Genomic DNA, 24,458 nt, shown 5'->3' on the forward strand with positions numbered 1-24,458 from the left:
AAACTACTCACAATATTCCAAATGTGGTCTGACCAATGCCTTATATAAAGTCTCAGCATTACATACATTATATATTTTGTATTCTAGAAATGTAAGCTAACATTGCATTTTCCTTTCTTATTATTGACTCAACTGCAATTTAACCTCTATGGAATCCTGCATGAGAACTCCAAGTCCCTTTGCAACTCTGATTTCTGAATTCAGTCTCTGTTTAAAATTCTTTGTCTTTATTCTTTCTACCAAAGTACATAACCACACTTCCCTCCACTGCATTCCATCTGCCAGTTCTCTTCCCACTCTCCTAATCTGTCCAAGCTCTTCTGCAATCTCCCAGTTTCTTCAGCCCCGTCACCCATCTTTGTATTATCCACAGACTTGGCCACAACATTATCAATTCTGTCATCCAGATCATTAACATATAATGTGAAAAGTAGCAGACCAACAGCAACTCCTGCAGAGCAGCGCAAGTCACCGGCACCCAAATAGAAAAGTTCCCCTTTATTCCCCTTCTTTGCCTTCTGCCAGTCAGTCAATCTTCTGTCCCTGCTAGTAACTTTGTGCTGTTATCTTGTAAATGTCACAATTTAACTGTTGACATTCAGAGAGGTGCCCCCTTGTAAATAGATAGAGGAGGTTAGCATGCAGGTGCAGCAAGCAGTTAGAAAATATACATCATATTAGATTTTACACAGAGAAGTTTGTAGTGCAATTGTAAAGAAACCTTGCTACACCTGTACCTCATGTGTGGCACCTTGTCAAAGGCCTTCTGAAAATTCAAGTAAATCATCCACTGATTCTCCTTTGTCCATCCTGCCTGTTATTTCCTGAAAGAATTCCAACAGAATATTGATGGGCATCATATGACCAATCTGATGATGAATTGCACTTGAATTGTACATTCACACAATGCAGTCGTCCAAGTGCTGGAAGATGGGATCAATAATGCTGCATGCCCTCTGGTCAGTGTAGATATGTTGGGCCCAATGGCTTTATCACTCCATAACCAACATTTATTGTTTTCCTTTAATTAAGCTTGAACTTCATGGATGCTGGGTCCCTTTAGTTAAGAGTTAACTGCCTTGCTGAGGTTCTGGAGTTGTAGATAAACATGATGGGGTGAGAATTGAAAACTTCCTTCCTTTAAAGCCATTAAAAAGCCATCTGGGATTTTATGATAGTTCAGTAGTTATGTGGCTGTCACTACTGATGCCAATTTTTTTTAAATTCCAGATTTATTTAATTAACTGAATTTAAAATCTCTAGTAGACATTTGCAGCTGGATGGCTAATCCAGTTGCATATTCACAATGGTCCATGTTGCTGGTTATTATTTTTTAATAGACTGTGTATTTTTGCCTGCTTTCTGCTATTGCATAATGTTGCTAGTTAACTTTAACTATATATCTGAATCATGCTTTATAGCATTATATTTATGGAATGTTCACCATTTTGGTTATTTGGTTGTCAATCTTTGGTGTGAATACTTGTGGGTACTATTCACTATCCTGGAAAAGAAGTACTAAGAATGGACTCTGATATAAGGTTTCAAAGCTTTTCATTGCCCAGATTATCTAAAATTACCATCTTCACCTTTCTCAAGACTTGTAATGTGAAAATATCTTGCTTTTGGTTTGGAATACTATTTGCAACTTATGATGAAATCTTGTACTATTTGAGTGTTATTTGAGTGTCTGCCTTCTTGGGGTAATATTAAAGATCTCGCATCATTTTCAAAATGAGAAGGAGTTCCCCACTAAACTCCTCCCCCCCCCACCCACAACAGTGTGCTAGACAAAATAAATCTATGAGCAAACACTTTGAACTGCAGCATTTCAACGGGATTGCTCACCACTATCTTCTCAAAGGCAAATGGAATACACAATAGATGCTGGCATAGCCTGCAATGTCGATATCCTGAAAAATGATTTAAAAATACAGAGATGAAGAAGCACATTAGCTGCGGATGCTGGGAATCTGAAACATAAACAGAAGGTCAGATGGCAAAGAGAACAAATATTTCAGATCAATGTATTTCAAAGCAGTTAATCTGGTCTTTAGTCTGAGAGCAATTCATAAGAGCCTACTGTATTTTTTTCTGATAAATTTAGTTAAAATACTACATAATTGCTGACAAACTTCCAATGTCCATCATTAATTGCCCCTGGTGTTAAGCTGCTGTTTTGAAGCAATGTTAGAACATAGAACATAGACTAGTACAGCACATTACAGGCCCTTCGGCCCACAATGTTGTGCCAACCCTCAAACCCTGCCTCCCATATAACCCCCCCCCCACCTTAAATTCCTCCATATACCTGTCTAGTAGTCTCAAACTTCACTAGTGTATCTGCCTCCACCACTGACTCAGGCAGTGCATTCCACGCACCAACCACTCTCTGAGTGAAAAACCTTCCTCTATTATCCCCCTTGAATCTCCCTCCCCTTACCTTAAAGCCATGTCCTCTTGTACTGAGCAGTGGTGCCCTGGGGAAGAGGCGCTGGCTGTCCACTCTGTCTATTCCTCTTAATATCTTGTACACCTCTATCATGTCTCCTCTCATCCTCCTTCTCTCCAAAGAGTAAAGCCCTAGCTCCCTTAATCTCTGATCATAATCCATACTCTCTAAACCAGGTAGCATCCTGGTAAATCTCCTCTGTACCCTTTCCAATGCTTTCACATCCTTCCTATAGTGAGGCGACCAGAACTGGACACAGTACTCCAAGTGTGGCTTAACTAGAGTTGAAGGCATTCCCCCCCCCACCCACCGAGATACTGAAGAGTTCTAGGATTTAGATGTATTGGTGATGAAGGAATAGTGAATTAATCCCAGTCTGGATGTTGTACGTCTTGGAAAGGAAACTGCTGGTGATGATTTGCTTCTGCTATCTTTGACCTTGGTCATAGGGGTCACAGGTTTGGAAGGCTCTTTTGGAGAAACTTTGGAGAAATTATGAAGAAATCATGCACAGCAACCATATTGATTTAGTGGAGGAGGCAGGGAATGTTTCAGGTGATGGATGGGGTGGCAAGCAACTGTTTTGTCCTGGAAGATATCAAGATATTGATTTAAAACTGCAATCATGTAGGCTATTACATTATATTTGATCATACTCTTGCCTTGTGCCTTGCAAATTGTCAAAAAGCATTTACATACCAGGAGGTGAGTAACTCACCACAGGTTTCCTGCTCATGTAACCACAGTATTTATGTCGCTGGGCTAATTAAGTTCACGATCCCTTCCTTGGTGTTAGGGTGGGGATCTCAGTGCAAATGTTGGTGAAAGTCAAGAGCAGGTGCTTCAGTAGTCTCTTGCTACAGATGGTCATTGTGTGGTGTGAAGGTTGATTCCTTTTCGTTGGCATGCTTGAATGTTTGCAAGGTCTTGCTTTTAAATTGGTTCATTGCCTTCAGGGTTTCAAATGGACTTGAACCCCTGACTAATGGTGGAAGGAAGATCATTGAGGAAGTATTCGAGGACCATTGCGAATGTTTGAAAATTGGTTGGGGTGTTGTTTTGGTTTTCCCTGAACTTAAAGAAGTAAATAATGAATATTTTCTGGTATCAGTATATAAATGTGTTTCTGATCAGTTTATGCTCACTGTAAAGTTTTCATTCAGAGAAGGATTGAAATAAGGTATTTTGCATTTGAATATTTACCCTCTCAATGCAACACATATCCTATTAGGAACAGAATTTAATCCATGGATGCCAGCAAACAAAAATCCTATTTAATGCTGATAAGGCTTAAGAATTGCTTAAATTTATTAAACCATAATTTTCTCTGAAGTCAAAATCGAATTTATTCTCGTATCTACAAATACACAGGTGCAATGAAAACTTATTTGCAGCAGCACCACAGGCATATAGAATAATATAAGCAGTATTTGCAAGAAAAACATGAACTAAGCGTACACAATATTTACAAAAAAAATTAAGAACAAAGAAGTAAATAAATTCACTGAAGCTATTCAATGATTTTCTTAAATAGTTGCATAAATGCAATCTGATAGCCTCCTCATTGCATTTATATCTAATTTTCCACTAAATTATATACACTGAGGAAGGTTGAGACCTCGTGTGATATATTGTTTAACCTTGAGATGAATGGTATTGTAGATAGGCTTAATTGTGCTTCAGTACAGCAATCGGAAGCAATGACAAGTTATATTTTCCCAGCGTATTTTTAGAATTCCAGTTAGAACTATATGTATAGACTATTTTGAAATGGCTTGAGTTTTCAGTATTCGTACTTTTGATTGGAGAAAGCTTCAGGCTGTTGTGTCACTAATTGAAACGTAGCTGGGAGCTATAGAGTGGCACAGCTGAGAGAAAACAGGTTTGCCCTTTAGGCTATTAAGTAATTCAGTGCAGGATTAGGCCAAGCAGCCCCTTGAGAATGCTTTGCCATTCATAAAGATCATGAATGGTCTTCTACCTTCCCACTGTTTACTAGTCTTGTCTCTATATCTCTCAATTTCTTTAATATCCAGAAAGCTATTGTTGTCAATGAATTCAGCAATCGAGCCCCCATGACCCTCTGCATTAAGAGAATTCCAGAGGTTTTCCACCACCTGAGTGAAGAAGTTCCTCCTCATCTCAGTCCTGAATAATTTATCCCCTTTTCTGAAACTCTTCTCCCTAGTACTAGGCCGAGGAGGCATTCTCCCTGTATCTAGCTTATCAAGCCTTTTATGTATTTTGTACATTTTGATGGGATCTTGTTTTAGTCTTCTAAACTCTAAAGAACACTGTTCCAGCATACTCAATCTTCCCACATATATTACAAACACCATTCCTAGAACCAATCTCTCTGCACTTTGTTTCTGGCAAGGCCATAACTTCTTAGCCAAATAGAACATAACATCACAATATTCCAGCTGCTGTCTCAATGACATAATTGCACCAGCCTTCTTACTTCTGTGTTCACCTGCAATTCAGAAATTGTGTACAAGCACTCCTGTTAGCAGATTGACAATGAATATGTACAGTTTGTTGTGTCAGAGGTCAAAGTGTGGAGCTTCTGGTTCAAAAGTAATTTATCAGAAATATTCTTGCTTCCTTCTCCATCATGAATCTTGTTTTGTCTTCAAAGGGCTGGATTTTGACTTTTTGTGATTGTCTTTTGACCGTGTCACAAACCGACCTCCATTGCTGTCTCCAGCCACTGACAAAACATCGCAGTGCCAATGTCCTCTTTGACTCTGATCTGAGCCAATCAGCGAGATTACATACATCCATCTCAGTAATGTCGTTTATTTCTCTCCATGCCTTTGTAACCTGTTGTAGAGAATCATGCTTTTAATAATTCCCAACGTGGACTGACAAAATCTGTGCTCAGCCAGCCTGCCTTGCACCTTGCAGCATCTATGAAGCTCAGCTCAACTGAATCTCTGCTGCCTATACTTTAATTTATACCAAACCCCATTCACCCACCACCTTTGCAGATCTACATTGACTTCTGCTCGTCTTATATTTACCGGTATTTGCCATCTTGACAGTGAGCTTTCCTTTCTCTGCAACTTCCTCAGTCCTTCAGCCCTGTGGGGTTTCTGCACTCATGTCTGTGCGCATCCCAACTTCCACTTGCAATTAGTGTTCAGATGCCTTGGCACTTATCTCTGGAATTGACTTTCCTTCTGGTCTCATCTTTTTGTAGTTGAATCCTAGTGATTTTTTTCCCCTGCAAAGTGCCTTGGGATATATTTATTTATAGATTGATTGATTTTACTTGGATATACAGCATGAAAGAGGGCCCTTTTGGCCCTTCGAGCCCCCTGCCCAGGAACCCACTGGTTTAACCCAAGCCTAATCATGTGATCATTTACAAAGACCAATTAACCTCCTAACCGGTATCTCTCTGGACTGTGTGAGGAAACTGGAGCACCCAAAGGAAACTTGTGCGCACGTGAGAAGGAACGTAGAAACTTGCATATGGAGGACGCTGGAAATGAACTCTGAACTCTGAGCTATAGTAGTGTTGTGCTAACTGCTGTGCTACCATGGCGCCGAAGATTAAAGGCTCTAAATAAATACAAGCAAATGGATAGAGGGAGGAGAGTTGCCTTAGTGATGAAGGATTAAGTCACATAATTCAATGCTATGATGGATGGTAAACAACCAGGGAACTTTAAGTAAAAGGAATAAACTCTCATATCGGTTGTGTATTTGATCCTGCAATTTTTAGCGGGACGGTTGTGCAAAAAGCAGAAATAGCAAAGAATGCAGCAAAACAAATGTTAAATGTTTTTAACTTTCATATATAATGCCATTAGCAAATAATCTCTTGCCTTGAAAAATGATTATTTAATGGTGTAACACCCACAAAATGCTGCAGGAACACAGCAGGTCTGTGGAAACGAATGAACAGTCGATGTCTCAGGCCAAGGCCCTCCATCTGGTGTGGAAAGGAAGGAGAAAGATGCCAGAGTAACAGTATGGGCAGAGGGGAGGGGGGACAAGGTAGATGGTAATAGGTGAAGCCAGGGCGGAATGAAATGGGAATCTAAGAGTTGATAGGTGGAAAAGGCAAAGGAGAAGAAGGAATGTGATAGGAGATGAGAATGGAAGAAAGGGAAAGGCGGGGGGGGGGGGGGGTCACCTGGGGAGATGATAGGCAAGAAGTGAGGAAAATAAGTAAGAGGTCAGAGTGGGGGATTGAAGAATAGGGAAGGGGTGAAGGGAAACTAAATTACCGGAAGTTGGCGAAAACAGTGTTTGAATGCTCTGCTGGTGACTGCACTATTTCCTTTGGGTAGTTTCCTCCCCCATCTCAAAGATGTTTAGGTTGATAAGTTAATTGACTCCAAATCCCTTGCCCATCTGGGGAGTAACGTTGATGGGAATATTGGAAGAATATGTTATAGGGAAAATTAGGAGAAATGGGATTGCCCTGTGAGCAGGCACAGACTTGATAGGCCAAATGGCCTTATTCTCACATCATCTACTGAAGCTTCCATTTGTGGTGACACCCTTCTCTTTTTTAACAGATTGACGAGCTTCCGGAGGGAGCTGTGAAACCACCAGCAAATAAATATCCTATTTTCTTCTTTGGAACTCATGAGACGTAAGTATGCTCAAAGAATAAAAGATGGAAATGGTCAGAGCTATTTATTTGGTTAGAGAAAAAGTAATTTGTTACAAATCTGAATCTTCATGGAGATTTCTGAAAATAGATCTAATAGAAATCTTTTTGAAGAAATTCCAGCCAGATATTTACCTTAAAACTAAAAAGGTTTGTATATTTTTAAATATCTGTTAAGTCAAGACAAGCTATTTTCCCAAATAGCTATGGTAGATAGTCCAGAGATGCTGCTAATGGATAATAATTGTTTGAGCTCATTGTAACTTTCAGGACATGTCATTTACAGCCATCGGGGGGAATTTCACATTCATGTATTTCACACATGAATGCACTCTTTAACTTTATCGTTTACCAGATATGGGCAAGGGAAGATATATTCCTTTTTCCTAATTTCTCTTGAGAAAAGGATGGCGATCTACCTGCTTGAACTACTGCAGTCTCTCTGGTAAATGGTCCTTCCACAGTGTTGGATAGGGAATTCCATCAGTTTGAAAACTAACTCAGAGTAAAGAGATCACTTACAGGTTGGCAGGGGCATACTACCAAGATGCTATATGATTCACTACTTGTATCAGAGGCTTTACATGTAAAATCAAATCACATTTGACAATTCACGATCAAGAGGAAACAATTAAACCTTCTCTTGTGGGAGATGATTAATGCCTGGCATTGTGGGGCACTAAAGTTATGTACAAAAAAAGGAAAGGTGGGTGCCTGGGAAAAGTAAGTAATAGTCATGTTGGGTGGTGGGGCAAACTTGAAGACATGCAACCTCCTGCGCTTATTTTTTGTGTTTTAAGTTCTACGCTACACTATCATTGAAGATGTTGAATTTTTTGGAGCTGCCTCTTCCTATCAGCTGCTGTGAAGTAGAAGAATTGTACGCACAAGTACACTTTCAGGTTAAACAGAAGCATATTTGATCAATTGATCTTTTAACTGCAGGAAGAAGAAGGACCCAGTCACCTCTTAGGTGGGCGCACACGCATATTTTCACTGATTGGATAAGGCATGTATTTTTATATACATTATGGAGAGTTACAAAATGTTCAGTTGTCATCTTTTAGTCAAGCAAGATCAGCTATTATCCTTTCTTTGAAGACTCCTGCCTTCTGGTTCCATAGCACATCATCAGTCAGTGCTAGATCATCAACCACATCTCCTTAAAAGGCCATCTGTGATCAATAGGCCTGCTATTCCTAATTGTTTCCCTCTGATGACCATTTACTTCCAACAAAGATTTTCTCTCTTTGCTTCTCTGCAGAAGTTACTTGCCTCAGGAACAAATCTGTGCCCACTTTAAAAAGCTAGTCCTTTGCTGTGGGAATACAAAAACAAGTAAGCGAGACCTGTGTAGATTTCTTTAAAAACCATTATATAAATTTATCGAATCAGAGTTGACATCACTGACATATGTCATGAAATTTGTTAACTTTGCAGCAGCAGTACAATGCAATACATGATAATAGAGGGAAAAACTGTGAATTACAGTAAATATATGCATATTAAATAGTTAAGTTAAATCACTAGTACGAAAAATAGGAAATTAAAAAGAGTAGTGAGGTAGTGTTCATAAGTTCAATGTCCATTCAAAGATCGGATGGCAGAACTGAAGAAGCTGTTCCTGAATTGCTGTGTGTGTGCCTTCAGGTTTCTGTACATCCTTCCTGATAATAGGAAGGAGAAGAAGGGAATGTCTTGGGTTGAGGCGGTGGGGGGGGGGGGGGGGGGGGTCCTTAATGATGGAGGCCGCTTTTCTGAGGCATCGCTCCTTGAAGAGGTCCTGGATAGAACTGAGGCTATTGCCCATTACAGAGCTGACCTAGTTTGCAACTATCTGCAGCTTACTTCAATCCTGTAAAACAGCCCCCACCCCCACACCAAACGGTGATGCAGTTAGAATGCTCTCCACGATACATCGGCAGAAGTTTGCGAGTGTTTTCGGTGACCTACCAATTCTCCTCAAACTCATAAAGACACGACAGAAACTGGGCCTTGGGCCCCACCAAATTTACGCTGACCATCAACTCAACTGCCCATTTAAACTATTACTACATTAAGCTCAACTTTTACTCTCCCCATTTTCTCTTTGACTTCTCCAGATTTTACCACTCATTTGAGGCAATTTACAGTAGTCAATTTAACTATCAACCTCAGAATCAGAATCAGGTTTATTATCACCAGCATGTGATGTGAAATTTGTTAACTTGGTAGCAGCGGTTTAATGCAATACATAATATAGAAGAAAAAAAATAGTAATAATAATAAATAAATCTTATTCAGTATACTTTCAACAGTACACATATATTGAATAGATTAAAAATCATGCAAAAAAAAGAGAAATACTATATTTTTTTTAAAAAGTGAGGTAGTGTCCAAGGGTACAATGTCCGTTTAGGAATCAGATGGCAAAGGGGAAGAAGCTGTTCCTGAATCACTGAGTGTGTGCCTTCAGACTTCTGTACCTCCTGCCCGATGGTAACAGTGAGAAAAGAGCATGCCCTGGGTGCTGGAGGTCCTTAATAATGGATGCTGCCTTTCTGAGACACCGCTCCTTGAAGATGTCCTGAGTACTTTGTAGGCTAGTACCCAAGATGGAGCTGACTAAATTTATAACTCTCTGCTGCTGGTTTTGGTCCTGTGCAGTAGTTCCTCCATACCAGACAGTGATGCAGCCGGCCAGAATGCTTTCCACGGTACATCTGTGTATTTGTTGACATACCAAATCTTTTCAAGCTCTTAATAACATAGCCGCTGTCTTGCCTTCTTATCTGCATCTATATGTTGGGACCAGGTTAGATCCTCAGAGATCCTGACACCCAGGAACTTGAAACTTCTCACTCTCTCCACTTCTGATCCCTCTATGAGGATTGATATGTGTTCCTTCCTGAAGTCTACAATCAGCTCTTTCGTCTTACTGATGTTGAGTGCCAGGTTGTTGTTGCAGCACCACTCCACTAGTTGGCCTATCTCACTCCTGTACGCCCTCTTGTCACCACCTGAGATTCTACCAACGATGGTTGTATCGTCAGGAAATTTATAGATGGTATTTGAGCTATGCCTAGCCACACAGTCATGGGTATTTCGAGAGTAGAGTAGTGGTCTAAGCACACACGCCTGAGGTTGATAGTCAGCGAGGAGATGTCAACACCAATCTGCACAGATTCTGTTCTTCCGGTTAGGAACTCGAGGATCCAATTGCAGGTACAGAGGCCCAGGTTCTGCAACTTCTCATTCAGGATTGTGGAAATGATGGTAACAAATGCTGAGCTATTGTCGATGAACAGCATCCTGACGTAGGTGTTTGTGTTGTCCAGGTGGTCTAAAGCCATGTGGAGAGATATTGAGATTGCCGTTGACCTATTGTGATGATAGGCAAATTGCAATGGGTTCAGGTTCTTGCTGAGGCAGGAGTTCAGTCTAGTCATGACCAACCTCTCAAAGCATTTCATCACTGTAAATGTGAGTGCTACCAGTCGGTAGTCATTAAGGCAGCTCACATTATTCTTCTTAGGCACTGGTTTAATTGTTGCCTTTTTGAAGCAAGTGGGAACTTCCACCCATAGCTGTGAGAGGTTGAAAATGTCCTTGAATGCTCCTGCCAGTTGGTTGGCACAGGTTTTCAGAGCCTGACCAGGCACTCCATCGGGACCTTCTACCTTGCGAGGGTTCAGCTGTCTTTAAAGACAGCCTAACAACGGCCTCTGAGACAGATATCACAGGGTCATCAGGTGCAGCAGGGGTCTTCACAGCTGAAGTTGTATTCTCCCTTTCAAAGTGGGCATAGAAGGCTTTGAGTTCACCTGGTGGTGAAGCATCGCTGCCATTCATGCTATTGGGTTTCGCTTTGTAGAAAGTAATGTCTTGCAAGCCCTGCCAGAGTTGTTGTACATCCGATGTCGCCTCCAACCTCGTTCAAAATTGTTTGCCTCCACCCTGCTTGTCTTTGTGATGTGGGAGGAAACAGGGACAATCTAAGAATCAGAGAGAGGACAATGTATAGGCGGGACATCATGGGCTTGAATTTGCCAAAGAAAAATGGAGGTTAAATACTTCTGAATTCAGTCACCAGAATAATTTGTCTTCATCAATGCAATACCTGCAAAACCTTTCACTGGATTGTCTTAGATTATTAATAATCAGAATTAGGAGATGGGACAGAATATGTTACAATTTATTATCTTGATGGCATTGTAAGGTAATATAATGGGTGACTGATGATATATATTGTTCATAATAGCAACTGTTCCACATAATTCACAAACACCATCATTGAGTTGTTCTGTTCACTTTAAATGATGGTGTCTGATGTAATGATGTCAGTGTAAGGTGAATACTTTTATTTTCTTCGTGATGTAAAGTGCTGCAGCTTTTGTTAAGCACATAAAACTGATCTCACATATTTTATTCACAAAATCTTACATTGTCGACCCTGACTCTCTTGGACCAACGCAGTAGTTTTGAAGCTGCTGGAGTTTTAGGAGCAGTCCACTACTGTGTGGTTTGCCCAGATGGAGGCCCAGTTCACGCTACGAGAAATTGCCGCAGACAGTACCAAATTTGAGTATGTCGCAGCATCACTAAGTCGTTCCTCTGCAGACAGAGTGGAGTCTACAAGAAGACCTGCTTGCATGTGATAAATATTGAAAACTACCTTTCGGACTGTCTGAGTTGCTCTTCTTGTCCAGCCTGGGTGACGCTAAAGGCCAATTTATACTTCTGCGTCAAATCTATGTCGTAGGTACGGCGTAGCCGTGTACCCTACGCCATAGCCTGACGCACACCTCTCCAAAAATGTAACTATGCGTCATGGCGATGCAGACTGCAACAACTGTGATTGGTCCGCTTGGTAGCATCGCATTTCCTCCTACGCATTTCCGGTTGCTGCTTCTCGTCAAATGGTCAAATCTACCTGCCGACATCCGAAAATATTTGAAATGCATTTCCTCGTCCATGTCTCTCAGTGGCCGGACAAGCACAGAAAATTCACCCTCCTTCTGCCTCAATCCGTTCAATGGTCATACACACCATCTTCTCTGACGTCTTCTCTCTTTTCTGTGTTGCAGTAATTTCAATAAAAGTAATTCTTGTTCAACATTTACTCGCTCCAACTCCATCATGATGCGCTCAGTTTCAGTAGGTATTGTTTGAAGTGCACAAAGAAACTCAATACAGTGGCATAGAAACCCCACCACTAACTAGCGTTTTGGTGGTGAATTGCAGAGCGACGCAGACAAGCCAACGCACAAGTATATGTGGCCACAACAGCATAAGCCCCATGCGTAGGCTGCGGCGTAGAGCCTACGCAGAAGTATAAATCAGCCTTGAGCCTTCAGAACTAATGGACTACATGCTATCTCTCCTGGGAAATCACCATCCTAGTTTTATTTTTAAAGAACCCTTTATGCAACAAATGCCTGATCAGATTCACACAGCCCTCACTAATGCATCCATGAAGGACAATGGGAGCTTGCTAAAATGGCCGTTAGTCTACACTCAGCCAGGCGGAGTTGCGCCATTCCTCCTCCTTTCCCTGTCTCAATAAGCCCTGTCAGCAGAGCCTCCAGCAGACTCACGTCCATGGCTCCAAACCAGAAAATGCTGCGTCTATATTGTCACCGCACATGCTTCGGCACGGACGCCGAAAAGTGCTGATCACCACGCAGCTTTGATAGTGCCTGCGCATCGGGATATCAAAGGCCTGTGAACACCATGGGTTCCAGCTGTCAGGCTTGTCTGTTGTTCATTATGGACACCCTATTAGGGTGACTCTTCCTGTGTGACACAGGCTCTCAAGAGAGGGTGCAGCCAGCGTTGCCCATTGACTATAAGGCAGAGAGCGAAGGACCCTTTCTGGAAGGGTCAACAGCAGTAGGATCTGGACTTATGGGACGTGACACATGACACTCTGCTTCAGTGGATGAAGCTACACATGGGACTTTGTCTTGCCTAATGTTGCTAGACCTCTGCTCAGCACAGATTTCCTGTGCACCAAAGGACTGTTAGTAGATCTTAAGAACTGCCAGTTTGTGGACGCAAAAGACTTTGGGTCATTACCCTCTACCCCAGTAAATTCTCCATGATGACTCTGTAGCACATTCACCACCACATGTGAATTCACACGCCTGGTTGTCCATTGCCCCATAGAGCCTGCAAACTGGACGCACACTGCTTTTAACTCTATTATCGGCCTCTTGCATCTGGGCTGGAAGGCTTCACGGAATCTGGTTGCTTTAAAGTTTGCCAAAGCCTTAGGAAAAATGTGTGAGACTGGAGTGCACAACCTGTGTTGTGTTTCAGCAGGCAAAAAAATTAACCGTAACATTCGGGCACCATTAGTAGCTTTTGATATCCCTGAGTAATGGTTTGACCACGTCAATGTGAACTTAGTTGGTTCTCTCTCCCCTCGCTCCGTTTCACATATTTCCTTACCATGGTGGACAATACCACCAGGGGGCCAGAGGTTGTCCCTCTAGCGTCTGACTGCTGTGGCCATTGTTCAGGCGTTCATCAAAACCTGGGTCCCTTGGTTCGGCGTCCCATCTGCATTTCTACCGACCACTGTCTCTGATTTAGATCTCAGATCTCTGGGCCTTGACGTTAAATTGCATCACACCACGGCGTAACACTTGCAGTCCAATGTCCTGTGCACGAGGTTCCACTGTTCCACAAAGGCTGCTCTGAGGGCCTCCTTGGCGGACGGGTTTTGGCACGATCATCTCCTGTGGGTCCTGCTGGGGCTCAGAACGACTCCAAAAGAGGACCTGCAGCCCTCCACAGCTAATTTGGTGTATGGGCTGCAGCTAGGGTGCTGGGTAATTTTATTCCTGACAATATGACCATCTGGTCAGCATCTCAGCAGCGTTCAGTCCTCCATAGTAAACTCAATTCTTTTACACCTATTCCTACCTCCCATCATGACATTACAGCACTCTTGGGTTCCAATTGACCTACATTCTACCTCGTTTGTTTTTATCCACCGTGATGCACATTTAGCTCCCTTACAATGGTCCGTTCTGCATTTTGGAACAGGGCAAAAAGACCTTTATTGTAGACAGGAAGGTTAAACATGAATGCACTTTTGTAGATCGCCTGATGCCAGTCCACCAAGACCTGGATGGTTCCACTGCCGTATTCTGTGTATCACAACATGACCCTAATCAAGCTAGAGGCACCTGCTAGTTCTCAAACCACCACACATAAGCCCTGAGCCGGGCGGCTGCTATGAGCTCCAGACAGACTCACAATGCCAGTTTTGGCAGATCCTGGAGGGTAGGGGAGGCTGCGATTAGGGTAACATAATGGGTGACAGATGATGCATATTATTCATAATAGAACCTGTTCCACATAATTCACAAACATTGTCATCGAGTTGTTGAGATCAGTTTAAGAGATGGTGTCTGGCGTAATAACGGTCATATTGAAAGTAAAGGACTGCTGCTTTTATTAAGCACATAAAACGACTCTTGCATGTTTTATTCACAAACTCCTGACAGTATAAACCAATTTGAGCTGTCCTTTATTGCTGAAATTCTATTTCAGTCCTCAAATAGTTAAAATTCTGTTTAAAACAATCTCTTCCTCTTCTGCTATTAAACTCAGAACAGATGCTGGAAAGAGTTCAGCAACAAAATCTAACCTTCTTCCTAAAATATATTGTGTGAAGTGCTGATTTTCATACCGCAATGGCAAGTAATTAAACGTTTGTGGAATAATGAATGGCTAAGAGAATCTTCAGTGAGTGTCATGTCCATAGTGATAATGCCCTTGTCTTCAGGCCTAACCTTGAATCACTAACATATTTAAGTATACAAATTCTTAGAATGTCAAGATAAAGTTATATTTCCTTCATTGTAAGGCAGTGTAAACTGCTTAATACAAGTAAATTAATGCCCCATTTAAAAAGGGATTGAATGTTCCAGTTGTGTGTGTGAATCTCCTTTTTAGTTATTAATGTATTGTTTTAAAGTATTAGATTGTATCATTGAATCAATTCATTTAATGAATGATCAAATGTACTGCTTTGATCTCCTATCATAGGTTAACTGAACTGGCAGGGCTGGGATTGCTATAGCTGGAAATGGGCCCTATACCAAAAGGGTCAGGGGAGAAAAAAAAGTAGGCCACAATTACCTCTCTCATTTATTCTTCTTGATTCCAGTTGAAGTATGGCTGTTGACAATGTCTGGTCCAGTGTCCTGATAATCTGTTGCCAGGCTGTGAAGACCCAATAGCTTGTAGTGTGTCTAAGTGTTGGCTGAATCCTGTGGAACTGAGGATCAGAACAAAGCAATGGTTTCTGAGAGAAGAAATAGAAAACACCATGTATCTTCCAAAGTCGGACAGAAGTCCATTATAGGAAAATTATCATCAAGGCTAGTTCAATATAGAGATATCTTACTTAAGATGGGGCATTGATTTAATGCATAAAGAATGAGACAGTAACTACAAAAGATGAACTGTAAAATTTAATTAAAATTTTCAGGCAATAAATGGAATTTGTAAACTACAAAGTCTATAACTGGCTAGATACAATATTAATGAACAGCTCTTTATTGAAATTTCTCTCTGTTTATTACATTAAGGGAAATGTTAGACCATTTATTCTGAATCAGTTAATGCCTATTAAAATGACTGTAGGAAAATTGCTTACAATAACGTCTATCCCAATTTGTTTAAATAGCTGTGAGTTACTTTTAGATCTCCAGCAGATGATTTTATGCATAATATGTCGCCTAACAACTTCTGCAATACAGCCTACCTCCTCTGCAAATGCGAAACAGTGAGTTACATGCACTGAAGCTCTCATCTGTCACTTTGCCACTTCCGGGTTGCCCAGTTACAATAGTGCAGACCTTCTATACTGATGGATGCTGCTTTCCTGCAGCAGCGCTCCGTGGTGGGGAGATCTTTATCCATGATCGACTGGACCAAATCCACTACTTTTAGTAGGATCTTCCATTTAAGGGCATTGGTGTTTCCACACCAGGCTGCGATGCAGCCGGTCAATATATTCTCCACCACACATCCATAGAAATTTGTCAAAATCTTAGATGTCATGTTGAATCTTCGCCAAGTCCTAAGGAAGTAGAGGTGCTGCCATGCTTTCTTTGTAATTGCACTTAGGTGCTAGGCCCAAGACAGGTCCTCTGAGATGATGACAGCGAGGAATTTAAAATTGTTGACTCCCTCCAACTCCGGTCCCCTGATGAGGACTGGATCATGTTTCCTCCTCCTGAAGTCAACAATCATCTCCCTGGTCTTGCTGACATTGAGTAAGAGATTATTGTTGTTACCAGCTCGGCTGGTGGCGCGGTGACATTAGCGCTGGACTCCGGAACGGAGGTTCCCGGGTTCGAATCCGGTCGGGCCGATCCCGAGTACGCCTTCCATCCGTGCCGGGTTGAGTGTTGAGCCCGCAACTCGACCTCGTAAAATAAAGGAAAATACTGCGAAATGTCTGTGTGAGGAGTGGCGCGCCACAGTCTTTCGTTCCGCGCCTTGTAAGACACTGGCCTCTCAGGCCTGAGTCGATGTCATCATCATCACGTTGTGACACCACTCAGCCGTATTTTCAATCTCACTCCTATATGCTGATTCGTCATCAAACTTAAATCAGAATCAAAGTCAGAATCAGGTTTATTATCACTGGCATGTGATGTGAAATTTGTTAACTTAGCAGCAGCAGTTCAATGTAATACTTAATCTTGCAGAGATAATAGTAATAGAAACATAGAAAACCTATAACACAATACAGGCCCTTAGGCCCACAAAGCTGTGCCGAACATGTCCTTACCTTAGAACTACCTAGGCTTACCCATAGCCCTCTATTTTGTACCTATGTACCTATCCAGGAGTCTCTTAAAAGACCCTATCGCCTCTGCCTCCACCACCACCGCTGGCAGCCCATTCCACACACTCACCACTCTCTGCATTAAAAAACTTACTCTTGACACCTCCTTTGTACCTGCTTCCAAATACAATAAAATTATGCCCTCTCGTGCTAGCCATTTCAGCCCTGGGAAAAAGCCTCTGACTATCCACACGATCAATGGCTCTCATTATCTTATACACCTCTATCAGGTCACCTCTCATCCTCCGTTGCTCCAAGGAGAAAAGGCTGAGTTCACTCAACCTATTCTCACAGGGCACGCTCCCCAATCCAGGCAATATCCTTGTAAATCTCCTCTGCACCCTTTCTATGGTTTCCACGTCCTTCCTGTAGCGAGGCGAACAGAATTGAGCACAGTACTCCAAGAGGGGTCTGACCAGGGTCCTATGTAGCTGCAACATTACCTCTCGACTCTTAAACTAATCCCACGATTGATGAAGGCTGATGCACCGTATGCCTTCTTAACCACAGAGTCAATCTGCGCAGTAGCCTTGAGTGTCCTTGAACTCAGACCCCAAGATCTCTCTGATCTTCCACCCTGCCAAGAGTCTTACCATTAATGCTATATTCTGCCATCATAAATAAAATAAAAATAATAATAAATAAACAAGTCAATGAGTTACGTATATTGAATAGATTTTTAAAATAACATGCTAAAACAGAAATACTGTATATTTTTTAAAAGTGAGAGAGTGTCCAAGGATTCAATGTCCTTTAGGAATTGAGTGGCAGTGGGGAAGAAGCTGTTCCTGAATCGCTGAGTGTGTGCCTTCAGGGTTCTGTACCTCCTACCTGATGGTAACAGAGAGAAAAGGGCATGCTCTGGGTGCTGGAGGTCCTTCATAATGGACGCTGTCTTTCTGAGACACCACTCCCTGAAGATGACCTGGGTACTTTGTAGGCTAGTACCCAAAATGAAGCTGACTAGATTTACAACCCTCTGCAGCTTCTTTCGGTCCTGTGCAGTAGCCCCTGCATACAAGACAGTGATGCAGCCTGTTAGAATGCTTTCCACGGTACATCTGTAGAAGTTTTTGAGTTTATTTGTTGACATGTCATATCTCTTCAAACTCCTAATAAAGTATAGCCACTGTCTTGCCTTCTTTATAACTGCATCGATACGTTGGGACCAGGTAAAATCCTCAGAGATCTGGACACCCAGGAACTTGAAACTGCTCACTCTCTCCACTTCTGATCCCTCTATAACGGATTGGAGCTGTGTTTAGCCACACAGTGATGTGTAAAGCAAATAGAGCAGGGGGCTAAGCACACGGTGCAAGTGAGGAAATTGAGGTCTTGAAGCTTCTTGATTAATTTTGAGGGGGTGATAGTAATGCTACAATGAAAATGAAGGTTTGGAGAATACTGTCGTTGAAAGCATTGTATGAAGGCAGTCTATGTCTGCATTAGGGGTCCGCGCTGATTTTGTTCAGTTAATCAAGAGAACTCGGCAGTGAACTCTCGATGAATGCCTGGTTGAGAGCTGTTGCTGGTTGTCTGTCGTATCCAACAATGATGGGAGACCTGCGTGTGAGAGTCTTTAAAGTGGAAAAGCCATTACACAGGGGCACTTCCACTCAATGGACTTCAGACGTCTGGGTCCAGTGGTACAAGTGGTTGCTACAAACTGGGGTCTTCCTTGGTTGCAGTGGATGACCGTGACATCCTCTGTGCCTTGTCAAGCCCTTCGCTCTCCACGTCACGTTGCAGAACCACCTTCCTGGCCGTTGGATCTCACTGTAAGTCTCATCTGCCCCATCCGCCTAGTTACAGGCATGCCCCTCTCTCACCGGGGCGTGAGGCCCACTGGCTACCCTCACCTGGTTCAGCCCGCCTGTTGAAGTATTGTACTGTGGTGTGGCCGCTGTTGCATGCAGTTACTTGGAGCCACAGGTGAGAGCTCCAAGTGGGACTCAAAGTGAAGTGAGCTGTCCAAGAGTGGACGCAACACCAGTGGTACTAAACCTCTCTAGACACCCCATCAATAACTATCAGGAACTAATATGCAGTTTTATAGTACTGCCGTCGTCGGTAGGTCGCATCTGGAATTTCCATTTGGCGGATGATTTCCCTCCACGCCGTTCTGACATATTGAGAAATCATTTATGTGGCAAGTTATAGCAGTGGTTGGCCATTGCCTTCTGCCGGGTGAGGTTTTTTTTTTAAGAGATCACCAGCTCTTAACCCAGCACGGATGGAAAGCGTGCAAGGGAGCCGGCCGGATTCGAACCCCGAAGTCCAGCACTGATGCCGCTACGCCACCAGCCAGCTTATAGTACTGTAGTAGTGTTCTAATTTGTTCTGTATTTCATTTAAGCACATAGTTTGTTACTTAGTTAAATGGTTGTTTGTCTTTTTTTTAAAACCTATTTTAACTATTCCCATGAAACTTCAGCTCATTGGGAGAGCCGTTTAATTGGGCCAAAATGTACTGGTCCTGATGTGTCCCAATTAACTAGAATACACCCTACTTGGAACACACAAAAAAATTTGCAAAAATGTTATTTATTATATATCTCACACCAAAGAAGCACTGCCACACAAAATGAAAATTAAAACTTAACTCAAAAAGTACTGGAGTTAATCTGTAACGAATGAGGCAGCAACTATATTAAAAAAATCTAAAATTATATTAAAATTCTCAGGCAATAAATTGAACTCAGTGGGAGAGAAATTGACAGTTGATATTTTAGGTTGAAACCCTTCACTTAGACTGGTTTAATCAAAAACAGCTGCTTACGTTCCTCCTGGAAGCAATGTCACCCTTTTATTTTGAATTTGGACCATCATTCTTGCTACTGTCTATTGCAAACCAAACACGGCCCATCTTCAGTGTTGACATAAGGACAGAAATTCAGCTCCAACGTTCTTTGGTCTGGCTAGGTACCCCAATCTCTATAAATTCAGCTGCTGTTGTACCATCCTGTATCACCCATGTATTATAGAAATGGAATATGTTGCTACCCCTTTAGACCACTCACTCTGTCAAGTCTCCCACAAAACTCAATCATAGAACTTCAAAGAAATGGCAGAGAATTGGTCTATGGGCTTACAGTAGTTCAACCTGAAGATAATAAGTAAGATCAGTCATCAGCAAACAACTGAGTTTCTGCAGATGCTGGAAATCCAGAGCAACACATGAAATTCAGGAGGCTATCAGGAGCCAGGCAGCATCTGTGGAGAGGAATAGAGAGTCATCATAGTGTTCTGATGTGTACTGTATTTAACCCACGAAGCTCGGAGAAACTCATTTGAGATCAGTAATTGAGTTTTCTATTCTAGTGCCTTTCTGGGACCAAAAGACCTTTTACCATACCAAGAATATAAAGAAAAATTTGGAAAGTCTAACAAGCGAAAAGGCTTCAATGAAGGTCTGTGGGAGATTGAAAACAATCCTGGTGTCAAGTTCACAGGATATCAGGTAAGGACTGTTCGTGGATGCTTTAGTATTTTAGTAATAATATGTTAGGCCAACAAAAATTCACTTTATATCAGCATTTTTAAAGACTTTTATATAATTGCTATATGTGCAACAAGGAACAGTTAGCACATATTTCACGACATGCCTGCTTGTGTTTGTAAACTGGTAGTTAAACTTTACTATTTGCCATGATTTACAACTGTGTATAATCAGTGACATAGTTACCAGTGCTGCATTCCCATTGAAAATGTGCTGTTTTACCAGCAATGAAATCGGTAAAACTCATGAAATTGGAAGCTTAATGTCATTCAGCAAAATGGGTCTCTTCTTTTAAGATAAACCAACACTATTTTCCCTCTTAAGCATCTACCCTGTCTATTTCAGATCTTAGAGGAATTAGTTGACTAACTCACAAAAGGGAAGAGTTCTATGAAAGTTTGTGCTGAAATTCTGTGGTAAATATTCTCTGTTTATGAATTAACACTCGGGTTTTGATTAGTTTTAATACAAATTAATTTTGCTGACCTATTACCACAGTGAATTACAGTGAATCTGATCATCGGTTTCTTCACTTAACCTGTAATCTGTAGACAACTCATTTAGAAACTCATGCAGAAATTTATAAGAGATTAGCTAAATCATACATTTACCTTTTAATGGGACTCTGAATCAGAGTGACTGAGTGAGAATAACATTCCTTCAGATTGTTAACCTAATTTCAGGCTTGTAGTTTTGTCATGTATTTTCCTTGTCTTGCATCACAGTCTACATTAAATAACCTGCCCATACCTATATTATTTCTACCTTTTAAAGAGATGGGTTTTGAACCCCTTCAGTTTACAATTTTTCAGATGAATAAGTTCAATTCAGGAAATCTTGTTTTATAATTTAATGACCGTGTGGGGAATTAAGCCCCTGATCTTCTCCAATGTGTCAATGTACTTTTAAATATACAATACCCAAAGATGCACATGATATGCCTTTTGTGGTCTCATACATTATAACATCATCGAGCAATGCAGCACAAATATGGGCCATTTGGCCTAACATCCACACCGATCATCGTGACCACCCATCTAGTCACAATTTCCTGTGTATGGCCCTTATCCCGCTAAGCCAGGTGTTCCCAACCATTAACTGTGGGGTCTGTGGACCCTTGGGAACCCCTGATCTAAGCCCCAAGTCCTATCTCTGTATTTACCTATTCCAAGTGCTTTTTAAATTATATTATTGTACCTGCTTAAACCACTTCCTCTGGCACCTTGTTCACATTATTCACCAACCTCTGAATAAGTTGCCCCCTCAAATTCTCTTTAAATCGTACCCCTCTCACCTTAAATCTATTCCTTGTTGTTCTGGTCTCTCCAACCTTGGGGAAGCGAATGCTACCGTCCATCTTGTTTGTGCTCCTCGTGGTTTTGTAAATTTAAGATCACCCCTAATTCTTAAATGCTATAAGGAATAAAGATCTACCTTGGCTCACCTCTCCCTCTACACTTGGCAACATCCTCATAGATCTTTTCTGCACGCTCTCCAGTTTAGCTAACAAAGTGACCAAAGCTATACGCAGAACTCTAAAGCAAAGTTTCAAAGCGCATTTATTATCAAAGAATGTATAAATTATACAACCTTGAGCTTTGTTTGCTCACAGGCAGTCGCAAAGCAAGGAACCCAAAAGAACTCAATTTTAAAAATTAGACCCATTGCCCAATGCCCACAGAAAAGAGGAAAAAAAAACACAAAACAAACCATAAACAATAGAAGTGAGCGACAACAACATTCTGAACTAAATTGAGTCGTCAGATCCAAATCCCCAGAGTAGGCCCAAAGCCTAGCTACTCAGTTCATCATGTTAGTGCTGCAAATCGCAACCAAGTTCACCAGACACAAAGCACAGCAGCTGGGGGCAGTCTCGCAGCCTGAGCATTGCCGAGGGAGAAACCCCCCAGGCTATCTGGGCCAACGTTTAAAATGTCTGAACCTCGCACTAAGACCCAAGCCCTGCCACCAACAAATTGCTCCAGACCTAAATTTCACTGCTGAAGGAGCCGTTCTCAACTTCTCCACATCAGCTCTGCGCCCAGAGCGATCCAACCTCATTCAACTTTTGGCACCCTGCTTTTCCAGTCAATAAAATAGCGGATTGTAACTGGGCCTGCTCCAGGCCTTGAACAAGCTGTCCGTCAATTCTCTTTGAATCTGGATTTTGCTGCCAAAGAAGCCATTCTCGACCTCTCCAATTTGGCCTGGTGTTTAAAGTGATCGGCCCTTGTACCTGGGTTAGTTGCATGGACATTACAACTCCTCTGTCCTGTCTTGTCCCCTCCGAACCATTCACTCCAACCAGCGTGGCTCCAACTCCAAGTGCGTTGGTTTTGCAGCACACATCCCACTACTTCGCTGTGCCTCCACTCGCCTATTCATTGCTTGCAGTGATAGTTTACCACAATTTACTTCAAAAAAAGTGTTATTAATGGTTTTAATCAAACTCCTTTGCTTTAGAACTACCAGTAAGCTGTCACGTCTTCAGTAGCACCATCTTAACCTGAAAGTACCGGCTTAGGAAAAGTATACTCATACATTTCCAAAATACCCATGAAGTTTGTCATTTTATTTGATTAGTTTTATTGATAACTACTTTCAATCAATGGTAATTATATCCATATCAAAATCCACTGATCGCCTTTTTTAAATACAGGTACCTTGTGCAGATATTTTAGATCCAAGTCCAAACATCCCTGAAGGTGGCAGAAATGATAGATAGCATAGTGAAAAAGGTAGTAGGGATTGTTGCCTTTATTAGCCAGTGCATAAGAGCATGAAGGTTTTGGTACAACTTTTTAGGGAATTGCTTTGATCATAGATTTATAAGATTGTACAATTTTGGTTATGTGTGGCTGTGCTCTATACACTCCAGGATGGGCATGGTTGCACTGGAAAGGGTGTGGGAGAGATCTACCAGCATGTGGCATGAGATGAAATGTTTTAGTTAGGTGACGAGACTGACTGGTTTTGTTTTCCTTGGAACAGAGTGGGCACCTGAAAGTGATAAGTACTTCATGAGAGGCATAGCTAGAGTAGATATTTTAAAAAAAACTACCTCCTCTTGGCAGATGTATCTAATGCTAAAGGACATAGGTTTAAGAGGAGGAGTAAGGTGTTTATAGGGGACCTGAGGAAAACATTTTTCACCCAACGAGTGGCTGAATGGAAAGGTGGTGGAAACAGGTACTCTCACCTTTATGAAGCAACTGGACAAGAACTTAACTTACCAAACAAATGTCTAAGGTCTGTTAAGTGAGACGACTATAGATATGCATTTGATACTTGGCATTTATTTACTTATTACATCCAAGGGAGTAAAAATCCTTATGTTGCATCTCCATCGCAATGTACGAGCAACAAGACGGGAAATGTGAGAGGATATTACCCAAACATTAAAGTTGTATACAGAATTGTTTTGCATACATGTATGTACAGTCAGGTACACAATCAGATCAATAGTGTACAGTCAGATATGCAATCAGATCAATGTGTATTGATTAATCTGAAAGATGTTGTCCCGGAGCCTGTTGGTCCTGGCCTTAATGCTGTGGTAGGCTTTGCCAGACGGTAGCAGCTGAAACAGTTTGTGGTTGGGGTGGCTGGAGTCCCTGATGATCCTGTGGGCCCTATTTATACACCTGCTGTGGTCAATGTCCTGAACAGAGGAACTTTTCCCCATTGCAAATATATTCTACAACTCACTAATCCACACCTTGTTGCTCTCTTGATCGTAAGGCTCGTATTTGCTGAATCAGCCAACTCTAACATACATTAGTTAATACTTGTGTGTAGCTCCTGAAAATACCAATCACAACACTGTGTGCTATTGTAAAATGTGCTACACAATGCATCATTAACGCTGCGTCTCAAATTTCTAACCAAAACTGGCTGGAAGCAGAAGCACTCCAAATGCATTGGAAGACTAGCACCTGGAAATTCCCCAAAATGCACACTATACTGGTTTTAAAATATACTGAGCAACACACACAAAATGTTGGAGGAACTCAGTAAGTCAGGCAGT

The 24,458-nt window shown here is 41.7% G+C and overlaps 1 protein-coding gene across 1 annotated transcript in view; it reads left to right on the forward strand.

Moving 5' to 3' along the window:
• Positions 1-24,458, forward strand: part of LOC140718829 (hepatoma-derived growth factor-related protein 3-like) — a 117,087-nt gene that overhangs the window by 49,307 nt on the left and 43,322 nt on the right. The window contains exons 2-3 of the mRNA XM_073033030.1: positions 6,985-7,061; positions 20,254-20,392. Of these exons, the coding sequence (XP_072889131.1) occupies positions 6,985-7,061; positions 20,254-20,392 (216 nt within the window). The remainder of the gene's footprint in view (positions 1-6,984; positions 7,062-20,253; positions 20,393-24,458) is intronic.

Source organism: Hemitrygon akajei, chromosome 30 (assembly GCF_048418815.1).
Source record: "Hemitrygon akajei chromosome 30, sHemAka1.3, whole genome shotgun sequence".
In the NCBI taxonomy this organism is placed as follows: Eukaryota; Metazoa; Chordata; class Chondrichthyes; order Myliobatiformes; family Dasyatidae; genus Hemitrygon; species Hemitrygon akajei.